Source organism: Dermacentor silvarum, chromosome 10 (genome assembly GCF_013339745.2).
Source record: "Dermacentor silvarum isolate Dsil-2018 chromosome 10, BIME_Dsil_1.4, whole genome shotgun sequence".
Lineage (NCBI taxonomy): Eukaryota > Metazoa > Arthropoda > Arachnida > Ixodida > Ixodidae > Dermacentor > Dermacentor silvarum.
In genome coordinates, this window is record NC_051163.1 from 97,025,441 (window position 1) to 97,050,629 (window position 25,189).

At 47.0% G+C, this 25,189-nt stretch overlaps 1 protein-coding gene across 1 annotated transcript; it reads left to right on the forward strand.

Moving 5' to 3' along the window:
* Positions 1 to 524: 524 nt before the first annotated feature.
* On the forward strand, positions 525 to 24,321 carry LOC119432004 (regucalcin). The gene is made up of 5 exons (XM_037699456.2): positions 525 to 686; positions 8,628 to 8,822; positions 15,134 to 15,343; positions 21,999 to 22,145; positions 24,017 to 24,321. The coding sequence occupies exons 1-5, from the start codon at positions 530 to 532 to the stop codon at positions 24,208 to 24,210; spliced, it is 903 nt and encodes a 300-aa protein (XP_037555384.1). The 5' UTR covers positions 525 to 529; the 3' UTR covers positions 24,211 to 24,321.
* Positions 24,322 to 25,189: the final 868 nt, after the last annotated feature.

Below are 25,189 nucleotides of genomic sequence, written 5' to 3' on the forward strand. Positions count from 1 at the left end.
ACTTTCTCTTGCGCTAGGCAGTATGTCATATCACGTTCACTCCTTTTTGTTGCTGTTGTTGCACGTATGACTTACTTTTTTTTTAAGAGAAGCCCTCTTTTTGGGAGTGTAAATAATCTACGAGTGCTCCTGTGCTCATCAACACAGTGGTTCAATGCTCGCGGCTGCACCTCACCGATGGCCAGTTCTTAAACGGGTGTAAACAATGCCGTTTACCGGCCTTTCGGTGTCATTTCTTCTAAATAAGCAGGAACGATAAAGGTATTCCTGCCAAACTGTCGATCTCTTTGTCAGCTCTTTACTACGACTATTTCGACGTTATGTATATGTGATGGGAAACAAAGTAGTATCATCGTTGTCATCGATGTAAGAGCCGCTAAACATATATCGAATCGTATGGGGTCTCATAACTGCATGCGTTAAGTTGTATTTGAGTCAAGAGTATACGATCCGCTGTAGCTCACTCAATAGGATGCAGTATCACTGAAGTCTGCGGCTTTTTTCCCTCCTCTCTCTCCAGACCGGGAAGATGAAAGTGGAAGTAGCCAGCACGCACAAGAGTCTTCTGGGCGAAGGGCCGCACTGGGACGAGCGCAGCTCGACGCTGCTCATGGTCGACTGCCTCGGGCAGGAGGTGGTACGCTACGACCCCGCCCGTGGCACGGAGACGCAGATCATCCGCACGGGTGAGTGCTCGCAAGTGTACGCACTGACCGAGACACACAGGCTTGCGTCGTCCGCATACTGCTCAGGTGTGCAGACGTTCGATTCCGTGTTATGTGGTCCATGCATCTACACATGGTTGCTGACGGCGATAATTTTGGTACCACGTTCCGAATTATGTGGCCCATGCGTCTAACATGGTTGCCGACGGTGATAATCTTGGAACCACATTCCGAATTATGTGCACCATGCGTCTACTGTGGTTGCCGACGGCGATAATCTTGGAACCACTTTCCGACTTATGTGACCCATGTGTCTACACATGGTTGCCGACGGCGAGACATCTTGGAACCACGTTCTGAATTATGTGACTCATGTGTCTACATCTGGTTGCCGACGGCAATAATCTTCGAACCATATTCCGAGTTATGTTGCCCATGCGAGTTATGTTGCCGACGGCGAGACATCCTTGAACCACATTCCAAGTTATGGGGCCCATGCGTCTACACATGGTTGCCGACGGCGAGACATCTTGGCACCACCCAACCCACGGTTGCTGCGCGCCAGCTCGACAACCAAGTTGCGGTGTAAGCTGGCGAAAGCAATAAACGACGTCAACGTGCACACTCAAAGAGCACTTATTACGTTCGTAACTAATACTTGAAGCATCCCGGGAAGCTTCGGCTGACATCCATAAGATATTGTTCGAGCAGGAGGCACTGGGTAAAGAATTGTTCCGGACTTACCATCTGGAGTACGGGCAGCCACCTTTCTGCAGAGGCAACAACGCGGGGAGCTGTACCCACTTGCAAGAGAAATTACTTTGTTAAACACTGCGCTACCTATCGTAAATGTACGACTCTGGCACAGGACGTTGACTTGTGCCACTTGTCATGGACTTTTCCTGACACACGATGTGTCCCGCATTCCTTGCTCGTAGGGTCTGGCCTTCGCAGTGACCTAAATTATGGCTTCAGAGTTGCGAATTCGACAGTACTCCAGTCACAGTGGATTACCTAACGTCATGCACGAGGCAAGGTTGTACCTACCTATACGTCGTGATCGACATCGTTAATTTATTGCACTTCACTGACTTCACTGAGAAGCGGGCTGGCAAACAAAAGAAGGAGCACACAGACAGGGCTCCGTGTCTATGCTGCTTTTCGTCGCGTCCCATCAAGTGGTGCTGTTTTCATCTGATCCTGGACCAACTAGCCCGACAGTAAACTCTCGTTACTACGTACAGTTTACGGGATTTTAATGGCGACTAGTAAAGTTACCGATGTGCAAACATTAAAGTTTAGATATTTTTATTTTTAAATTTCAAACAACTTTTATAAAAATAACGACGGCCATAGCCAAACCGCTTCCCAAAGTCATGACACTTTCACTTTTTGTTTCAAATCCAATAAACCTCATTTAAGTCGGTGCATGGTTGCTGAGAAAAACTATTTCTCTATTCCGATGTATTTAGATACCAGCCCCCGCGCTGCAGCCTAACTCCTTACCGGCCCTGACATTAAATAAGACGGCATCGCAATGATATGTACAAAATTTAAACAACGGAAACAAACCTACAGGAAGAGAACATCAGTAACAACATAAGTTCGTGCAAGAAAAGAAAAAGAAATTAACATCGGGGTGTTTGAATGGGCGTGGATATAAACCATAAGAAAAGGAAATGCAATAAAACCTTTAAAAACATGCAGAAAACATAAAACACTGGGATATTGGTAAATAATAGATGCACATAGCACATTAGAGCTGTCCTTTAACTTGGAAACACGTGCTGATTAAATATAAAGAGCCACAAAAGAAACAAGATGACACTCAAAAGAAGGGATGAGTAAATCAGCGGTGACATCGGAAGAGTGTAGCTAGGTGTTATCTAGAAAAGCAAACTCCTGCTTAGAGTGATACAGGTGGCTGGCTCATATAACACTGTGCACGTTTTTCAATCTGGGCATCTTCGGTGATTCCACGAATGTGTTGATGTATGTGCCTCATGGGAATCGAAGTGAAATCTGCAGAGCAGCCGCAAGACATGACAATTATTTTATCAATGGGAAATAGGTGTATACATTTTAGCGAATTTATATATGCCATCAAGCGAATAATGGCTACGCTTTCCTGAACCCGACACAAGCGGTTCGAGTCAGGAATCGAACTGGACCGAGCCCGACATGACTGAGTTTACAAGAAATCGCTTCTGACGATTCCGAAGAACGATTGCTCACAGCGCCGAGCCGAACTGGGCTCCCGGTTGCCGCAGCTGTCAGCAAACAGCTTTATTTCAAGGGTCTTATCATTACGATGAGGTTGCACTGGACAGTGCTTGTCTTTGCATTGTTCTGACACTACTCCCGCTGACAGTGCGTAAATCACGACGTCACAGTGGTTCCGCTTAAGTCTCAGCTCTGCTGGCCCTACCCGTCCACATTTACATGCATGTTGCAAACGGGTCGGCCTGGGTCAACGCACCTCATGCTGTCTGGCTGACTCAGCCCGACTGGTTATAATGTTTGCATGAACTCGACAGGCCGATTCTAGCCCGGCAAGCCAACTCGACCCACTTCTGTCGGGTTCACGCAAAAGCCCTGACTGATACACTGGCCAGTTCGGTCAGTGTAAGCGCTGCACTAGTCTTCAGCTGTCTGCACAGCCTGCGCTGCCCTGCCAATGTGATGACGGGGAAGCGGACGACAAAGCGATGGTGAGCGGAAAAGATGGCTGCCCCGGAGAAGCGCTCAAAATTATGGTCCACACTGAAACAAGGTGTGGGACCAGGCTAGTCGGTAATCCATGATGATGTGCACAGTGCGTCCTTTGTTCTTCGTTTTTCCGTCCTTTGTCCAGCTGTCGACCTGTGCACATCATCTGGTCTATACACCAGAAGTTTCGGCGCTTCTATTGGGGCAACTATCTTTTGTCGGGGACTGTGGGAGCTGGCAAAAAATTGCGATAGAGTTCATCTCACGTAACTATCGAGGGTGAGGTGTTAGCATGGAATGTATATTGGGAAACAGGTCAAGTCGGTGGCTCCAGCCCCGATGGCACCGGGAGGCGAAATCCCGTTGCGATGTCGTGGGCCCTCTGGACTGCCTGGAGTTGGATGTACTGATGGTCGCTTCATAGGATTGAAAGATTTTTCAAAAATAACCATGTGTGTCATGCTACCTCCGCTCCATACTATCCGCAGTCAAATGGATTGGCAGAGCACGCAGTGCCCACCATTAAAGAAGGTATCAAGAAAAATAAGGATGGAAGTCTGCTCAATCGTATTTCCAAGTTCTTGCTACGCTACAGGGCAACACCGAATCGAGATGGCAAGTCACCCGCCGAGAGGTCGCTGGCTTTTCAATCCAGGAGCCGCCTAAGTGCACATTTTCCAGAGGAAGAGGTGGCACGGGATCCCACGGGGAGCAGACCCCCGGCACCGTTGTCTCAACTCTTTTCACCCGGAGCGCCTGTTTGGTCGCGGCAGTACAAGCACGCTGGCCAGAGATGGTTACCCGGCACGGTGACATCAACAAGAGGTAGGCGTATGGTCACGGTGGGCACCACAGGAGGGGCGCAGTGCCGTCACGTGGACCAAGTGTGGCCACGACTCGCAGCGGGTGAAGTAAATCAAGAATTCTACGCAACTCGGCCCGGAGACAACCAAGTCACAGAGAGTGATCAACGCTCTGCAGTGGAAGACACTGAACCATCGTCAGACTTGGTACATCCCAGGCTTCCAGGGAAGCAACCTCAAGTGTACCGGCGGACTTAGGACTTCCTAGGCGTTCTACGCGCCCAAGGAGGCCACCCGACAGACTAGGCTTCTAAGAGGGAGGAACTGCCACATCGCGTCAATGCAATCCCGTTTATCGCACCACGAAGTGCGCGTGCTCTTGCTGATTCGCGCAGAATAAAAGCAGCCACGCTATCTTCAATAAACCATTCCATTGCTTGCACCTACTGAGTCTGTTGTTACCCGCGCTACAGCACACATAACTAGTGCTCTCATGGGCAAGCTCACTAAAGCATTGGTGTGAATGGCGTTCATTGAAAAGCCGTACATACCCATGGCATTTGTGACGCAGCCTGATAATGCGTCGGGTTGCTGTCCTTGAGGAAATGCTGTTACGTGGCTTCGATTGCGCTCCGCATCGGAGAAACTTAAGGGATGTTTTTCATCACTGTAGAGCGGCCCATTCCCAGTGGCACACAGCTACTACTGCATATCCAGTGACCTAAGTTGGTATCAAATATCTTCATTGGAGACCAGCACAGACCGAGTGACACGTACCCTGTACTCCAAGTCTTCGTCAAAGAGTTTCTTCAAACAGCGGTACCAACCCAGTCTTGTGTCTACAGTGACTCATGTCGGCGTGACAGAGGTTGCTTGAAGAGCGGCACGTATGTACACTTTATTACATACTCAGTGACCCAAGTTGGTCCGGTGGTTGGTTTCGAATCCTGTCACTTCCGCACAGCCAGCCCGATGCGCAATACCCATTTGACCAATGACTACCCCCTGACCCAGGTAGGCGGGAAAGATGTTAGATACAAATATACATATATGGAAACATGCATGCATAGATAGATAGCCCCCGAAAAGTTGCGTGATGTGCCCTAAGAATGCTCACGCATTCTAAGTAAGAGAACAATTCTGATAACACTCGGACTGTTCTTACCCCATGCTTGACGACAGAGCTCACTCGCGATGGCTTTGCCGTCAGTCATCCCTATCAGCGGCCCCCATCATTGACAGCCTAACGAGGGCTGCAGCGAAAGCGGGCGATTACTGTCGAGATTAAAGGCTTCCTAACATGATATAAGTCAGTTATAAAAAGGTAAAGTAGTACTGATATGACAGCATGTTACTAACATATAACATGATGAAAACGAAAGAGTGCTCAGAAAACGTTGCCCCTCCTTACTGGCGAACATCACGTCATATGGTGGGATAACTGAAAAGAAAAGGACGCTATCAGCACTTCTTCATCAGAATACTCAACTTGATACAATGTATTATACAATTCAATGTCCACAACTCAAGGGTGTTCCGTTTTCATTTGAAACACCTTACATGTTTGACCATTCATTTTTTTTTTTTGTTCGTAAAACGAAGGTGCTAGACCTCTATACCATAGAAGATGTAGTGACAAGCCTCAGAGTGCTATAAATAATTTAATAGAATATATTTTCTGCAGCAAGATTCACTGTGTCGTGACGTCACGACGCAGTACGTGGTCACGTGGGAGCAGGACACACTCTCCGGCTCGCTCGGTCAATTCGTGTGCTGCTACTCTTTGTTAGGGTCTATGTAGAAGCAGAGCCGATGACCGAGCGAGCCAGAACAAGCGTCGAATTGTCGCAATGCCCTACTTCCACGTGACGTCATACTGTGTGGTAACGTCAAGGCAAAGTAAAAACGAAACCCGAAACTGACTAGAAAAACTATTGTAATAAATTATTTAGCACGCCGTGAGACGTAACATTACTTTTTCTTTGGTTTAGATGTATCGGACGTTCATTTAAAGCAAAACTGAATAAAAGAAGACCAAGAGTCGAAACTATTGCGTCGGTATTCCGTTAAACGCGCTTTTCCTAAAGAGGTGTGCGATAGTAACAAACTTTGGGTTACAGCCGATGCGAATTCCCACTGCGGGCGTACAAATGTAAAGTGCGCTAATTTTTACACATTATTTGTTGAGAAACCCAATAGTGTTGGACACAGTAGCACTGAGAGAGAGATAGAGAAGTGATAACGGAAAGGCAGGGAGCTTAACCAGCCTGAGCTGCCCAGTATATAGGCTACTCTGCACTGGGGAAAGAAGGAAGGGCATTGAAAGATGACAAGGAAAAGAGAATTTGCCACTTTGCACTGGTACTTACTCAATCAAGCGTTCATCCATGAGTCAGTCACAAGCCGTCATAGAGATTGGTGCATTTCAAGAAATGCAACAGCGCTTCTGTGGCTTTGGGCATCGTAGACACACGAGGCCACGGTCCCAAGGTATTCTCTTCTGAGAAAGGCCTTTCGTCTAAGTGCCCTAAAGCTGTCTGAAGGGCAATTCTCTCATCTCCGTATGTTAGACAGTCACAAACGAGCTCTTTGATCGTTTCTCCTACACGACAAGCGTTGCAATTAGCACTTACCGCCAGTCCAAGCAGGAATGAGTATGCGTTCGTGAAAGAAACTCCAAGTCGCAGGCATTTCAAGATGTGTCATGCGAAAAAGCCGTTTTATTTAAGCTCTAGGAAACTGTACGCGTTTCCGAAGCTAAACTGTGCGAATGAGCATATATTTTCACCTATTTAATATAATTCCAGAACTTCAAAGTAAATGCAACGTGCATGATGATTAGAGACCGGATTTTAGGCAAATGCCTTTTTTGTTCCTTGCGCTCCTGTCGCTCCACTTTAATATATGAGCATGAATTAGAGGTTAAAAAGGGCTTTTATAGTGTTTTTATAGTGCCTATGAATGCCTATTTTGGCGTTAGTGCCTAAATGCCTATAAATGCCTATTTTCAATATCGGCGCCTATATGAACACTATTTAACCTGAAATTTTGCTTTCGAGTGCAGTTAGAGACCGTAATTCATGTTACCGGGCAACATTGACTGTTCGGAACTCTATGGGGTTCAACCTAGTCTTATAGTTCAACTAAAATCCCGGAAAACAACTGCTAGCAGCACTGAAATGGGACGCGCCGGCCAGCATACACCGCCGCGCTGACATTGCGCGAGCGGTTGGCGAATGCGAAACCGCAGAGAGCGGTCAGGGGAAAGGAGAGTGAAGAGCAAAAGAAGAAAGAAAAATGTGATATGCACGCGGCGCCTTTTGTTTTGTTTGTAATTTACTTTTTAGGGTGTTCACCGCCGTCGGGCGTTCCTTCTCAGTGTACGAGATCATTGTCAGTGACAAGAAGCACAATTATGAATCCAGAAATCTGGAGATGGTGGTAGTTTGCTATTGGTTCCACAATCTTCACAGTGATTCTTAGACTACGTTCCGCGTGCTCTCCAAACAGATTTCTTCAAACATGTGCACTTCAAATGGGCGGAAGTGCATTTGGCAGTGTTGGGACGTCTTGCCTGTACAATTCGGATAATGTCATTGTATATGAGAAAATTGCCAAGAGTTGTACCTAACAGTCCTGAAGTAAGAACGCGCTAATTTCTTAATAAATCGTAGTTTCTCTTGCATTTGTTATTTGTTTTTGTTGTATCTTAATTTAATTGCATCAGGCAGACATAAAGTATCGCTTTTTTAATCAGTATTCCCTGCTTTCAAGTATTCTTTTTCATGCCTGTTTCACTGTATGCGACGCTCAAGTACAGTGGCCATTGAACATGAATATGAGCAGTGTGCTTATTGAATTAAGCCAATTGGTCATCATTAGTCTAGCAGTTTTATGGGACAATTGCACGGCTATGTTCAACTGTTGGCGCCTTTGTGCCATCATAGACAATAACATTTCTTGTTTTCCTATCGTAGATATAGGCCGCGCACGTCTTCGTTTGAAATTATTTGCATTTATGTAAAAATTTATTGTGCCTATATTTACGATGTTGGAGGCCTAAAACGTTGGTTTGCCTGCCTATTTTTGGCGCCTATAACGCGCTTTTTTAATGCCTAAAGGACCGGCCTCTAATGATGATAGTAGGTAATTAAGTGTATTGTTTTACGCTTCGTTCATCTTTTACACTGTCTGGCCACAGCGGCGCTGCAAACGAAAAGCCTACTGGCGCTGCTACTCTGAATCTCTCCGTCTCTACTATTTCGCTTACTTTGCTTTCAGAAAATGCCAATATTAAATTTTGCTTCCGCCATACTCGGAGCTGCTTGCGCTATCCCGCTTTCCTTCTGTAATCCAACCCGCAAGCTGCTTGATCATTAGGAGAAGCGTCTCAGTCGAGTCGTCAGAGATGATTCGTTCTGAACGGCATGCGTCTCGCATCGTCTCGCAGAAGGTGACCTGGGCAACGTCATCCCTTTCGCGGATGACAACCGCCAGGTGGCGCTTTGCATGGAGCAGGGCCTGTACCGGCTCGACCTAGACACGCACCAGAAGGAGCTACTGGTCGAGATGCTCGACCCCGAGTCCCCGGTGAAGTCCAGGCTCAACGACGGCAAGTGCGACGCCCTGGGGCGCCTCTGGACTGGTGAGAAAAAGTCTACAGCTTATGCCTCGACTTGGCTCGCGAAACCCTATTGTGCGTTTCACTCCAACTGATCGGGTCATTTCCAAAGGGTTGTTTTTGTTTCCGATGAGTGTTACATAGCATTTACGCTGATTCTTCTGTCATTATGTCAGCAAGACAATTCTTGTTGTTCGTTGTCGTTGGGGCCTTTAAAATTAAGGCACATACCCGAAGAGAGCGAGGGGGGGGGGGGAGAAGGAGGGCAGGCGTGGAATAAAATCCACGTTTTGATGCAAAGGCAAATAATCACCTTTTAACCTGCCGCCAGCTAATTCCGGGAGCGCTCGCCTAGGCGGCCTCGCTATAATGTAATGGCGCTGAAGAAAGAGTGCGAAAATGAACCACCAGCTAGATTCCACCACAGGCGCCGCGGTTGCTTAGTGGCTATGGTGTTGCGCTGATAAACATAAGGTCGCGGGGTCGATTCCCGGCTCCGGCGGCCATAATTCGATGTGAGCGAAATGCAAAAGACGCTCGTTAGGAAGCTCACGTGATCAAAATTTACCCGGAGCGCACCATTACGGCGTGCATCATAATCATGTCGTGTTTTTCTCAAGTAACACTGCAGAATTGTTTTTGAATGGTCACAGTACATACAGCTAGCATTCCATCGTATACCGCTGTTCCTCCACGAGCTCACACGTGCACCCAACTCGTGTTGCAATCGTGTTATGCGAAGCATTCAGCATCGCGTTTCCGTTGCCACGCGTCTCTGCGACGCGTGGTAACGGAAACGCCGAGAGCTTTGTGATTACATAGTGTATGGGGGAGAAAAGAGTGGCAGTAAGTGAGTGGTGAAGGGCTCATTAAAAGATACCACGAACCCTAGCAATGCCTTGAAAGATCCTTGAAAGACCTTGGAGGGCTTACTTCTCAAGAGCCAAAGCGCAGGTAAGCTGCGAACGGGAGGGGATGGCTGCGTGGGTGGCCTTATCGAGGCTAGCGGCCTCAAGTCATGCACATTCCATCAGCCGTATTAGGCTCTCGCGTAAGAGACACGTGGGAAGCTGGCGCACTAGTAGCGCTGTTTCTCGCATTGCGCAGGCATTGTTGGCATTGCGCAGGGAATGGTGGAGCTTCTGAAATCGACTGGCCTCGGTGACCGATTGTAAGCGTGACCGCCAGCCCCGCGCGTACGCAATATACTATTGCTCACCTATCTTACCGTTCCCCTTCTGTCTACTCTGGGAAACAGTGTACACTTCACCGTAGAACATTTGCGCCCTGGTAGCCCTATGAGCATTGCGTTGCGCGTTCAATCCCGGCAGCGGCAGCCGCATTTCGATGGGAGCGAAATGCAAAAAACGATCTTGTACTTTGATTTAGGTGCACGTTAAAGAACCCCAGGTGATCAAAATTTATTCGGATCCACCGACCATGGCACGTACCTCATAATGATATCGTTGTTTTGGCACGTAAAACCCGAGTCAGTCAGTCAAACAACTTTATTTAAAGGCCCTGCGAGTTTGTGGGACGGGCAAATGGTCCCGCCTAGGTGACGGCCAGGAGCTCTTGAGCCCTGGCGGCTTCCTCGGCCCACTGGACAGCCCAAAGTTGATCGTCAAGGGCAGAGCTGAGCAACACAGTCTACCAGCACACGCGGAGGCGATCGTGAGAGGCTGCATCCCTATTATTGTTAGTTATGCCTCGAGATTCCCATAGTATATGTTCCAGATTGGCTCTAGAACCACGGTTTTTGCACTTATCTGTTTTGCACATGTCTGGGTAAATGAGGTGTGAGATCGCCGGGTTCGGATAAGTTCTGGTCTGTAATTGCCGCCATTCGACAGACTGCTTTTTGATCAGCTTTTGGTGAGGCGGTGGGAAAATGCATCTTTGCAATTTATAGTGTTGTGTGATGTCATTAAATCTGGTCATACGATCCTTCCATTCCCACTCCTCTCCATCCTCGTTCTCAGGAGACGCTAAGGTGCCGGCAATATTCTCGGCCGTGACTCGGTCCGTAAGCCCTCGAGCCACGTCATGCGCCGTCTTGTTATTATTGCTGTCTCTTGGCGAGGTGGAGGTGTGAGCAGGTGTCCATATTAAATAAACATTCTTTTCTTTACTTTTGGTACCTGCCATCAGGATTCGTAGTGCTTTAGGAGATATTCGGCCATTAGCGAAATTTCGTACTCCGCCTGAGAGTCACTGACTATTACGTCCGCTTCGGTCTGTGATAGTGCTAGCGCAACTATAGCCATCTCCTCCGCAGTCTCGATGTTTACCGTGCTTGCCGTAACGCATGTTTTGCACTTCTTTTCGTGATCAATTACTACGGCTCTTAAGCCGTGCCGGTGCTTGTATCTAGCAGAGTCTACAAATACTGCGTCTTTACAATTCCCAAATTTCTTTTGTATGACCATTGCTCTGCTTTCTCTTCTGCCTTTATGGTACACGGGATGCATGTTCTTTGGTAATGGGGGAACGGCTATCGTATCCCTGACACCATTCGGGATGTCCATTTTGGTTCCGTTTTGAGTATGGTACGCAATACCTAGTCTTTCTAGTAAGTGTCTTCCTGTCTTGGTCTTAGAAAGGCGTTCGTACTGCGCTATCCGCTGCGCCTCTATGAGCTCATCTATTGAGTTGTGCAGGCCTAATTCTAATAGCCTGTCGGTACTAGTACTGATTTGTAGTCCTATGGCTTGTTTATAAATTTTCCTAATGAGGCATTCTAATCTAATTTTTTCTACAGCGTACAATCTAAGGTAGGGTACGACGTATACGATCCTGCTGATAACGAACGCCTGTACCAGTCTGATCATGTTTCCTTCCTTCATTCCACTGTGTCTATTGGCTATCCTTTTGATCAACCTCATAACTTGAGATACAGTTCCTTCTAACTTCCTAATGGTTTCTCCATTGTTGCCTTTTACTTCAATGAGCAGTCCCAAAACTCTGATTTTATCAACCTTAGGTATGGGTTCATCATCGGCAGTCTTCAATTCTATGTCCGTTTCTAGATTGTCTGCACCCCTGTAGCTTTTTGGTTTACGGCCCCTGCGAGTCGGCCTGTACAATAATAATTCTGATTTTTCCGCCGAGCAAACCAATCCGGTTCCCCCTAGGTATTGTTCGACTGTTTCAATCGCGCTTTGGAGTGTCTGTTCTACCTTCCCATCATTACCCTCCTTTATCCATAAGGTAATGTCATCGGCATATATAGTGCGCTTAAGGCCCTCAATTTCTTCTAGTTTCGCTGGTAATCCGAATAATGCCAGATTAAACAGCATCGGCGATATCACTGACCCATGTGGTGTGCCGGCGCTACCAACCTCAATCTCTTCCGAGACGAGGTCCCCCACGGTGATCTTTGCCTTTCTGCAGGTTAGGAAGTCACGAACATAATTGTATGTTCTCCTTCCTAATCCTAGCTCTTCAACGCTGCTGAGTATTGTCTGATGTGTTACACTATCAAATGCTTTCTTTAAGTCTAAGCCGAGGATGGCTCTAGTGGATCTGCCTGGGTTGTCTATGATTTGGTGTTTAAGCTGGAGCATCGCATCCTGCGTGGAAAGATTCCTTCTAAAACCCAGCATCGCGGAGGGAAACAGGTCCCTGTCCTCGAGATAGTTGGTTAGTCTCGCTAGGACTGCATGCTCCATGAGCTTTCCAACGCAAGATGTGAGAGATATGGCCCTCAGATTCTCCAGCTGTAAGCGCCTGCCTGGCTTAGGTATTAAGATGATGTGTGGCGTCTTCCATTGTTGCGGTATTTTGCCGGTTTTCCAGCATTCATTGACATATTCTGGCAGTTTTGTTATAGACTCCTTATCTAGGTTCCTGAGTATCTTATTTGTGATTCCGTCTGGTCCGAGTGCTGATTTAGTATTAAGTTTTTGCGAGGCTGCCCTTACTTCTGCTTCACTAATTTTCCTGTCAAGTTCATTGTTGACTACTCCTGTGTAGTCTGGGTGTATAACCGGTCTAGCCTGCGAGATATATTTCTCTGTAACCTCCCGTAGAAAGTCTTGTTCTGAACCTCCATATGCATGAATTACCTTGTTAATATTTTGCTTGTATACCGCCTTAGTTTCCTCTGGGTTTAGCAGGTACCTGAGAAGGTTCCATGTCTTTGCTAGCCCTAATTGATTGTCCATGTTACTACATGTCTCCTCCCACTGCTGCTTACATCGCTGTTGTGCATGCTGCTCTATGTCTCTGTTTAATGTGGCCATCCTCCTTCTGATTGCCCGGTTGTGTCTCTGACTCCTCCATCTCCTTTGTAGCCCTTCCTTAGCCTCCCACACGTGCAGGAGCCTACTGTCTATGACTTCTAAGTGTGCTTCTGGTGGAACTATTTGTGTAGCCGCAGTTACGTCTTTCTTTAACTATTCAGTCCAATCTGCGATGTTTTTAATTTCCCCGCTGGTTCTAATGTTCCGAAATTTATCCCAGTCGACAATTTTGAGCTTCTTGCCTTTGTGTTTGCGCGGTCCTGCCCTGACTGTTATTTCTATTATACTGTGGTCGCTACCCAGATCTTGCTGTGTATTTATCCACTGCGTGTCGCTTATGTTTTTTTGTGCAAGTAAGGTCTGGCGTAGTGTCGACGCAAACACTGTTGCCTCTCCTGGTAGGAGCTGAAGGATCGGTTGCGAGGGTTAGGCCCTCCTGTTGCGCGTCTAGCCAGAGGTTTCTGCCTTTGGTACTCTCGAATTTATAGCCCCATGCCGCGTGTTGAGCATTGAAATCTCCCCCGATTACCACCGCATGATTGCCCGCTATGGCGCGCGTTTTACGAAATAGTGTTCGGAATTTGTGTTTTTTTTACACCGCGGGTTACTGTAAACGTGGAGGATAAAAAGGCTATCTGCTAATTTCTGTGTGGGTGTAATCTCTATTAAGCTATTGTCAATACCCCTAATTTCCGTGTCGCGTTGCACGACCGTAAGGTTTCGCTTTATAAGAGTGGTTATGGCCTTCGTCTCCCCTTCGGCACCACTAAATGGTTTGTAGCCTGATAATTTTGCTATTCCGTGTGTTTCTTGTATCATTATGATATCTGGGCTATCTTAGTTAATCAGATGCTGCTGTAGATTGAATCTTTTTCTGCGGTATCCCCTACAATTCCATTGCCAGATCCTGTATGTATCGCGTCTATCCATGGCGGCGTTGCAGTTTTCCTGCTCCCTCGGTTAGTACCGGGGGTTTGATGTAGGGCTTGCCTGTCGTTTCGATGGGACCACCCCCACTGGATTGTGGTCCCCACACCGCTATTCTTGTTTCTATATCCACGATGCGGGTCACTATCGCATTAAGCTGCTGCTGTATTTGTTGCATGATTCTTGCGCCCATTTCCTCTATTTTTGCCTCGATTCTTTGCTCGACTTCTTCCTGACGCTCTGGAAGTGCACTAACCGGTTTGGTCTTTTTCTCACTGTTTCCCACTGTATCTTCCGTGGCTTTACGTTTAGCCGGAGTAGCTACATCGTCCTCCATATCTATTTCTCTTTCCTCTGCTACAACTTGTGTCCCTTCTTGGTTTTCTGCCATTCCTTTTCTAATTCTGTTATTCTCCTCTTTGAGCTTTCTGTTCTCCTCTTTTAATGCGGCGTTACTTTGATTATACTGTACCATCATCTGCCTAATCTGTGCTAATTTTTTCTATAGCTCCCTTATTTTACTTTGAGAAGCAGCCTCGGCCCCCGCGCGCACCCCGGAAACTGCGTTCACCCAGCTCACCTGTAATGGTCCACCGGGGCCATTGCTGGAGTGTGCTTTTTTTTTTTTCTAGTGGGATCTGTTACGTGACATTGAGCGGCCCTCTTCTCTTCTGTTGAATCTAGGGAAGGATCCCGATCTGTCTCGTCCTCGAGTATCTTGGCTCTTGTCCCTCTTGTTGTATTCTGACTGTTTTCCTCCGTATGGTCCTTCGCTGTTCTGATATGTTCCCTTTGTTTCTTTGGCATTATGGAAACTGCGCACTGCCTCCGCTTCTTCTTCTTCCCTTCTGGCCTTCTCCCAGCGGCGTTTCTTCACTAGGTACGGTAGCTTGTACCTGGCCTCACATTTGCGATCCGCCGTAGGGTGATTCTTGCCGCAGAGCTTGCATTTTGCTTCACATTCGTGGTCTTGCGGTGGGTTTTCACTTCCCCACCCTCTGCATACATTGTAGTTGGGGTTAGGGCAGACGTCGGCTCGATGGCCTAGTCGTCCACACTGGTAACACATGTCGATCCGTTTTCTGTAGAGCCCGCATTTGGCTAGTACGCAACCGTATTTCACATAGTTAAAACCCCAGAATATAATTTTTTTTTCTACTGCAGGGTCGATGCCCTCCACAGGAGTGCAGAACCTGATACCAGAGAAGAACAACTTCTGGTGTTACTCGAAGGGAAAGCTGAAGCACAAGTTGGACGGGGTGACCATCTCCAATGGAATCACGTGGACGACAGACAACACGGTCATGTTCTACGATGACTCAGTGCCCGGACAGATCTACGCCTTCGATTTCGACCTCGCCGAGGGGGAGATAAGTAAGTGCCACTCGCGATCTAATCATTTTATTGCGTATTATGAGAAGGACACTTACAAAATACGTGAGACAGTTTAATACAGTGTAATATATGACATATGTTGTATCATCGCTGTATTTATTACAGCGACGATACAACGTAGTACAGCGCAGTACAGTTACTACTGTTAGTACAGTTTCCTGTGGGACCAGGAAAACCAGACATGGATACCAGAGAGCCAGAAAACTGGGAACAGCAAGAAACGGAAGTCCATTTCCAAAGCACGCTTTTTGTTCGGTATGATATAAATATTGAACAAAAAATTATAAGTGGTGCGGTTTGTTTTACGGTACGTACCGTCCAGTTACTTACATTCGCGGACAAGCAGATGCACAGTGAAAATTGCAGTAGATCCAACGAGTTGGAATTTATTTACGACGAAGCTTTGTGTGAGTGCATGGGCAATACCAGATCAATCTGGCAGTGATGCAAGGAACCCAGCCGCGGTGACGTGCGCCTCGTCTGTGTGATCGGTTGGTCTATTTGGCGACGGAACAGCCACGCAGCTCGCACGGTCAAGAAAACGCGGTGGTGTTCGCAAAGAAAAGCCTTTAAAAATATGTGCTTCGGCCCCGTAGCTTTTGCTGCGCTGCGGCAAGAAGTTACCGCCGGGCGGTTTGTATTCGGTGACGGACGTGCCCGGCAGCTCGAATGCTGGGTAGCACACGCCATTTGCATCTGCGACGTTGTACAGCGGTTAAAGGTCATTCACCAATGACTACCAAACCGGGCGAAAGAGCCAACAAAAGCGATTCGCCTTTAAAGGGACAGTAAATACAAAGAAATCATCTGAACTGAATGAGTAACTTATCCTTCTTTAATATTGAAAAACCAGAAGAAATATTGAAATCGCCAGAAGAGGTTTTGTTAGCCATAAAAGACACAGAAACGATAGACGGGAAGTTCCCGCACCTACTCGCCGTGATGTCGTGGATTTCGACGGCGCGGCTGCTCAAAACTAGTCAAGTTTTTATCTGCAAAGGCGGAATACATTGTATTTTAAAAGAGCTTAAATGTTGCACTTCGCAAGCTTCAAGAAGTTTTGCTGAGTCACGTCGGCCCAATTGACAAAATAAAAGCACTATTAAATACGTGATGCCACACTGATCTCTCGGTACAGGAATTCCGGTACGCAATTCCAAAAATGAAACTTTGACTTTGGTTTTCTCTTTCAATAACTAGCCTCTGACCATGAATATGAAATCAACGAAGATGAGGTTTCAAAGCATACGTCATCTGTCTAAATGGATTTAGTGATGTTTTTAGTGTCCTCTTAAAACAGAACTGCAAAGGCATTGGTCCTCACGAAGGCTATCTAGTCTGTACCCAGAAGTGACTCTAAGGACTGAACAATATAAGTAGAGAGAGGGGTTGTAAGGGCAAACATGTTACCGAGACTTTGCCCAGTTGGCTACTCCACACGTGGGAGCGGGAGAGAGGAGGCCAGTATGACCACGTGCGCTAGAAAAGGCGCAACGTGTCTATATAGTGTTGCCACACACCACGCCAGATTACTCAACAGGGATAGTGCAAGTAGGCATGGGCTCGGAACCCGACCATCGCTGTGTCACCCCGCAACCTGGCGTTCTGTGCCTTCTGCAGGCTGCCGATATCACCCCGGAAGTGCAGGTTCGGGTTTTCGGGGACTTCGTGAAATCTGAATTGCCCAGGTGTGTCAGGTGTATGAGTCACGAACAACTACTGCGAAGGCATGCAACTTGACAAAACAACATGCATCAAGGCTTGCAACGACCTCAGGTCTTCGTACGGACGCTTCTGCTCGAACAGATTCATACAATGTGTGCCCATCCTCTGTCACGGTTATCGATATAGAGCCCTTTAGCGTTGTGCTATGACGAAAAGAAAGCGAAATCTCACCAAATATTCTAGGCTGAAGATACGGTACTCAAGAATGCGTGGTTTTCTGTTCCTAACGCTCACGCTCAACTTCAGTAAAAAAACCTGGAGGACGGTTAAGCTTCGCTTTTAAGAGTGGAACGCGATAGCATTCAAAGATCCTTGGCTGCTAATCAGGCTTTTTGGCAACTACAGCTTTCTTTTAAAGTGAGGCTTTCTATGTCTCACTGAACACTCCGTGAGCACTGAAAACGCAGTGCAGGAAACCAACTTACACAACTTAACTATCTGCGCATCTGCGCGCACAATTGAACAAAGGCGCATGACACGTATCGTAGAACACTGCAGTTTACATTCGCAGTTGTACCGATAGGAACAATGGTAACTACAACGCCACGCTACACAGACGAACTGTATATATCTGCATTGCATTACGCGCGTAACACAATGCATTCCCTGCCGTCAACATGGCTAGGCCGCGGGTGCAGCGCACTGCTGAAGAGGCTGCCGTACCCGAACGTAAGCGCGAGCCCGATCGTGCCCGTAAGGCCGATCCCGTGTATCGGCAACGGCAGAGCCTCTGACTGTCTACCACAGCTATCACAAGGCAATATTGTGCAGTCGTCCGGGAAAGTGTGAGTGTGTGCGTGTAATCAATGGCTACATGATCTAAAATAAAGGCTACGCAACTTAACCATATAGGTCTTCATTCAACTTCAACTTTCAAAAAATACAATCCTAAACAAGCAATCAAATCACATAAGCATCGCATCGGGTCGCTCAGCCTTTCTTGGTTTCGTTGCGTGGTCGTTGGCTTTGGACTTTGCTTTTGATTCATTTTGCATGCGAGAAAGCTTCGCATTCAACCATTTATTTAAGAAAGGGGCTTTGCTTTTTTCCTCCAACTTTGCCTCCACGCGCACTTGCCCAGGAGGCGAGCGACATCTGGATTGTGTTTTTGCAAGGTACCCACCGCGGCGCGCTCCTATATGAATTGTAGAAATGCTGGAAAAAGGGTTTGTGTTTCAGTTCCCGCGTAAGAGAATTATGTTTTATCGTATATTCAAAATGCAATCTGACGTTATCACGTCTGTAGGTAGTGGTTAAGTCGCACTTTACGGTTTTTCTGATGCATTTTACTTTGAGAAATGCAATTAGTTCACCAACGCCTCTGCGCCATGCACGCGGAGGGTCGGCGTGGTCGGGGTGGTTCGGTATTTTTTTGGGCCGCTGACGCCTGTGCCTACACCGACGGCGAAGCCGCATTTGCCGTGACACGGGGCCTTTAACACTATCGCGCTAAGGCAAATGTTAGATAGATGTGTTAGATGTTAATGTTAGATCATTAGTTAGATAGGAAGCAAGAACCGCTCTTAAGCTGTGCGGGCTGTCCAGGACGCCTTCACAAGTGTATTGCATAGTACGCTAAATTATGTGCGTTATAACCTTACTATTCCACTTGGCAACGGTGTTTGAATATAAAATGTCTTTTTTGTGTGTATGATTAAACTACACCTCAAAAGGTTTTGTTCGATGAGCAAAATATCCTACACTGATGGTTTCAGGGTGCCAAGCATCAAACGGAGCGCGCACAACAGTATTACCCAGTTCCCTAGTAACCTCCATGCTTTAGAACGATGCACTATATATATAGCTTCCTGCTATGGGTGTCCCATAGAGGTGTGCGTACTTGAAACGTACACAGTACAGAATAAGCCTCCGTTCAAGCTGAACTTCCTGAATGAATAGGAGCCTGAGCCATGACAATGTCTGCGATATGTTTCGTTGTAGAGGCGTGCATCTTCGGAGGTATTGTGTGAAGGGCTGGTGAGTATGCAGCTAACGCGTTGGAGAAATTAACATTTCATCATGTCTCCGATGACTCTAAACACCACTTGGTGTATTGTTTTGCACGCCTGCTGAGGGACACAGCGGCAACGGTTTTAGTTTATTTTCCCCAGAGACCCCTGATTCGATTGAGGGGTACTACATCAGACACACACACACACACACACACACACACACATATATATATATATATATATATATATATATATATATATATATATATATGTGTGTGTGTGTGTGTGTGTGTGTGTGTGTGTGTGTGTGTGTGTGTGTGTGTGTGTGTGTGTGTGTGTGTGTGTGTGTGTGTGTGTGAAGGAAGTATTTCTTCGGATCTGGTGTTTAATAACTGCAAAGAAGTGTAGCGCGCACATAGAAAAACAAAAAGAAGTTGCAGTGGCTTAGCTCGGCTATGCCAGGATATGCGTAGCGTTAGCAAAGGTTCAGCTGATTCTTCTTAGCTTTCCTTGCTGTCTCCTACGCTCAACCGCTAAATGCCAGGCAACTACTTCGGGATCCGATGAGTCAAGCTTCTCCGTTCTTCTGCGCTGTTGAACAGCATTTGCGCTCTCCTTCTCCATGGCTATACCACACTGGCAAACGCCAGTCAGAAGCGCAGCAGCTCCAGCGCAGTGTCAGACGGCGACTGCACAGCGAGCGCACGCCGGCGCCAGTGCGTCTACCACGGCTACAACGTCACTCCTCTGGAATGCGCAGACCGGCGGCGGTGAGTCGCGCGCGGCGGCGGCGGAGTGCGCGAGAGGTGCCGGCTCCGGTGGCTCCGGTGCGCAAGCCGTGTGACATCCCTGATACTTGCGCATGCGCAGCACGGCTCTTGATGTGCCGCGCAAAACGGGCTTGGCTAGGCCAGTGTAGCTAACGCTACAAAAACAAAATTTTCGACGTCTCGGCCGGGGTCTGGCCTTCATCAAGTCTTGATGAAGGCCGAACCGTCGACATTAAAATGTTTATGTTGTTCTACGTGCACGCCTGCACTTCTTTTAATATATATATATATATATATATATATATATATATATATATATACACATATATGCGCCAGGTGTTCAAAATTAAGCTTCGCGTAATTTTCAAAAATCGTCTGAGGCAGGTAGCATAATTCGTAGCGTCGAGCTGGGTTATTCGACGAGGCGGTTATTAGTCGCACGAGAAATCGAACTAGATATTTAACTATTTACCAAAAATTTACTAATGAACTTCTTAGTAATTAGTTTACGACGCATATTGCAAATTACGAATTGTAGCCGGTGAGTTTGCATGACGCATCCACTTGAAATGAATTTCCAGGATGACACCAGTTTCTAGATATGATTTCCCAAAGTGTGGGACAAAATACATGGGCGTTCCAGTTACTTTTGTGCTTCAATGTAGAAAACAGCATTTTGGTAAAAAAGTAAGTGGAACAGCAGCGCATTTCTACGGCGAGTTTGATGGCGCATATCTCCAAACTGATGTAATTCTGGAAATTCATTCCAAGTGGATACGCCGGACACGCTCACCGGCTACGATTCGTAAGTTGCAGTATGTGTCGTAAAATAATTAACTAAGAAGTTAATTAGTGGATCTTTTAAATAATTAGTTGGATATGTGTTTCGATCTCTCGTGGTACAAATCTCCACCTCTTCGAATAACCCAGCCCAACGATAAGAACTATGCTACCTGCCACAAGCGATTTTTTTTAAATTCCGTAAAGCTTAATTTTGAACACCCGGTATATGAATTGAATAGTCAGCACAACTAATTTTGATAGGTGAGCGACACGTTAAAATATTCAGGATTATTCAGGATGGGCAGGTGATGTCGACAGTGGCCGGAGGGAGGCCGTTCTAGTTACTTATCATTGGGCAGTGACGTTTAATCGAATACAAATCTTGAGCATAGCGTCTCTTGCGCAGTAGGTTATATGATCGCGGTTGGCATTGAGCTAGGAAATTAAGATGATTCGAGAGGTTTTATAAACTCCCGTTCAGCGAACGTCGATGTTGTCGCTCGTAATCGACCGAACGAGCGCAGCGAAAGATGAAAGACTGCGATAGCGAAGAGAGCGCCAAGAGAAAAGCGGAGGAGAGTGCAGCGGAACCATAAGACAGAAAGTGGAGGAGGAGGGTATGCCGAAAGGGAAGCGTAATGCCGCGCAAGACGACTGTGCCAACACGATGGTTACGAGATGGCGCCAGAGTAGCGCGCGTCCTCTGTATGAACACAAAGCGCTGCATCAGCGAAGGTCTGTCTGAGGCGGCTGCTGTGAATCGCGCCCACGCGTCACCCGCGCGCTGCTTCTCGCGATCTCCCAATTAGCCGGGAAATGGCGCCACACTTCGCTCCATTCCCAACGTGCCGCACGAGAGAGATTCTCCGCGCCAGCCAATATATCGCAAAATGAAAACACTTATAGAGCGGCGCTCAAATTTCACATTAGGGAGTATCGTAATCGTAGGCGAATTTTTTGTTAGTTACAGTAATACAAATTTACACAGAATGAAGAAGCCAGGCAAGCCTCATGGGAAGTTAATTGTTATGATTAATTGTAATGTAGAAATAATAAGAAAAGGTGAAACAAAAGTGGACAAAAGAAATACCTTGCTGCACGTGAGACCGGAACCACCTCCGGCATTGCGCTTGGAAGGTTATACCACTATACTACCATGGTGACTGGCCTTTCGACCTTTTTCTGGTGGATTTATGTAGAGGTTTATCCCTGGGGGTGGTAGACAGCGCCGCTCACAGCCCAATTGGTGTACAGGGACGCCATTTTAATAAGCATAGTTGTCCATGTAGTACGTGAGCTTAAGAGCAAGCAAAGGGTTAGCACACTCTCGTATCGTGTACCTATTATCATCAAGCATAACATATTGGAGACCCTCGCTTAAAAAACCGGCGCGTGTCCGTGCAGGAAACCGGCGATTGCTTGCCGACTTCAGCACGACGCCCGGCTACGAAGGGCTGGGCCTCCCGGACGGCATGACCATGGACCTGAACAACAAGATCTGGGTTGCGTGCTTCGAAGGCAGCGCGGTGTTGCAGATTGACCCCGAGACCGGTGGGACTTTCCTCCTCTCTAGGGAGCCATAATTTAGGGGGCGACATTAAAATTTGCCGGAAATTACCCGGAAAATACAAGTAGACAGTACGGAAGTGCGCTTGGTAAATCAACACCGCAAATTCAGGTGAATGGTGTAATACGTTAGGCGCACCCTGATGTCTGCGAATTCTTGCTGGGACTTGGAATTCAATTCATTTGGAAATTATTGCTTGCAATAGAAACATGATTGCATTTTGAAAAGTTTAGAAACGTGGTCCAACCTTGACACGGCTGGAGATTTCATCGTGGTCGTTGTTCGATGATATTTGGTCAGATGCATCTGCTGTTCTGTGCAAAAAAAAAAAAATCCCCGTATAAAGCTGAATTTTTTTGCATCTGCAAAGGCCAGTTTCGCTTACATAACTTACAAACCGCATAAAACGACCTGTAGTTGATCCAATACTGATCCTATCTGTATTGCCAGATTTGCAAAAATTTATGCAAAGTACGTGATGCCACTATGATTCCGGGTACGGTGGTCAACTATGCATTCAAATTAGGTTGGCAAGCTGAGACCAGGAAACTTATAAAATATTTTACGGATCTTTGAATTCTGAACCAAACTAAATGACCCCATAAGCTGAGGCAGGTAATTGTTACAGGAATAGTGATTAAGTAGCCACGAAAGCGTGCACAAGTAGCGCGTGGTTGGCGATGGCCCCTGTCTGCACGACTAGGACGGTCGTAGCTTTCCTCACTTGTTTCGAAGGTACTCTCCGCTTGACTCTTCCATTGGCAGTAGTACTTAAGTGGGTCCGTTCAGCTCCTTTTGCCATCCATGCAGCGTTTCCTCCCGAATTATCGATGCCGGGTTGTCCTGAAACATCGCTAAAGGCGTTTGGATACATTTGTGCCTTTGTAACCGCTAATGAGCGTTTCGTCCGTCTGAGGGCTTCAGCATCCAAAAACAAACGGAAGCTGAAAATGCGAAAATCATTCGTGAGTTCGATGCTTGCCACTCTGACTTAATTAATTGAAGGTGTGGGATGCCACGCACGAAGGACAGCGTACGCTGCGTGGAGGCATGTCACTCCATGTCCATCCACGCCAATGGCGTGGCCAGCCATCTAAGAATTACTATAGCGACGAGCCTGCGTTATTGACTAGGCAAACGTTCCTGGATATCGAAAACCCATCTCTAGAAGACCGCCCAAATAAAGACTGAACGTTGTTGTCGAGGTGAGATAAATGGAAGCGATAATCTGAAACACCATTCACGTTCCGTGAAAGAGGGTAGCGACAAAAGAACGCGTTTGGTATGACTTGGGGTATCAGAGCACAACCGTGTTGGTCCGTAACGTTTCTCTTTCCTCCTGGTTCTTGAAATCTGTGGAGACCTGATGATAAGCCGCTTCTCAGGTAAAAGAAGTGTACGAAGATCTGTAATACGTCGGTAGGAATTACGTCTTTGGTAACTCAGTGGTAGCTCGCCTCTTAGAATACTGCGCATGCATCTTTTCAGTGCTTATAGGCACCAAATAGGCTAGTTTTCCTGGCGATATAGTTTGCATTGCTCATTAATGGGCAAGCACACGTTTTGTTGCAAAAGCAGGAAGCAAGCTTTCCAACGTATCCACCATGAACAACCATGAAAGTTCGATTGAAAGTATAAAACCATTGGTGTAAAGTCTCAATTTGCAGACAGTTTGCCAACTGTAGTAGTCAACAAGAATCGTCCGTAGATAATCTACAGAACTTTCAATAAATGTTAGCAGGCTTTCTTAAATTTGTCGTAGAAGTATCTACCAGATGGCACTAGTGCCCCTAACCTTTAATCGATGGCAGTGTATAGTTCACACTTAATCTTTTTTTTTTTTTTATTTCGGCAGCCAAGATCCTGACCAAGATAAGCTTTCCGGCGAAGTACACCTCATCGTGCTGCTTCGGAGGCAAGAACTACGACGTCCTCTACGTCACAACAGGCAGTTTTCGCCCAGACGCTACTAGGCCCGAGGACGGCCTACTCTATAGGGTCACCGAGCTGGGAGCAAAGGGCAAGCCAGCTTACGAGTTTGCCGGTTAGACCCTAGTCGTGCTAGGCGTGTCGATAGACACCATTGCTATGCTGAAGTGACCGGAAAGCGGTATGACATATTGGGCATATGAAGCGAACTGGGGCGTTGTGTACCGAAATAAAACATTTCGAAAAATGTAAAGAACTGCCCGCTTTACTTCTGAAAAGATATTTAGAATTCATGACTTTTTTACCTTTCGAGGACGTTTCCTAGCCGGATTCCCCACCTGCCTGCCTCTCTAGCACATCGGCCTCGGCCTCTGACTTAAGGACTAGCACGTTTTTCTCGGTTGCTCCCTACGAATGTTGTTATTGCACTCCTCGATTTCAAATTCCTATTCTGCATTCATAGTCGAGGTTCTTCCTGAACGCATATTTAGGCACCCCGAACGCAGTCAAAGGTGCTCACACGCGCCAAGTCCTTCTCACAAAGCACAATAGTGCCACGACTTCCTTCGGGGTCGGTTATCGGTGGGTTCGGTGTTCCAGCAGCGTCTGCACGGACAGTAAACGTGGTCGTCTAGTTGACACAGTGCATTCAGCACCACCTTCCCATCTCTCTACTTTCTATTCCCCTTTCTCCTCTCCCAGAGTAGGCTAGCGCAAATTAGACAATTTTTGCAGCGAAGCTGTTTCTGGCTAGGGTTCCGTGCATTTTTCTTCTGCGTCAGCAAATAGTCAGATCCCGTGCGAACGCACTCGTGCCACTTATCGCGCGTTCATCTTCATCTTCCACAGCTGGCTCGTCGGCGTTCCTCGGATATGCATTTTCAGTAGGCAGTTATCATCAGGCACCGTTTTAAAGATTAGTAGACTCCCAGGTTGATAATAAAGGTTCTGAAAGATTTGCCACTGCGCGACGCGCGTCGGCCATGTCTACATTCGCACCGCCCTCTCTTTGTCGTCGTTCCAAGCGCTTGCGCATCTGGTTTCCTTTCCTTCTGCTCACCCCTAATGGCAGGGCCGTCGAAATGCCACGCGTGTCTAG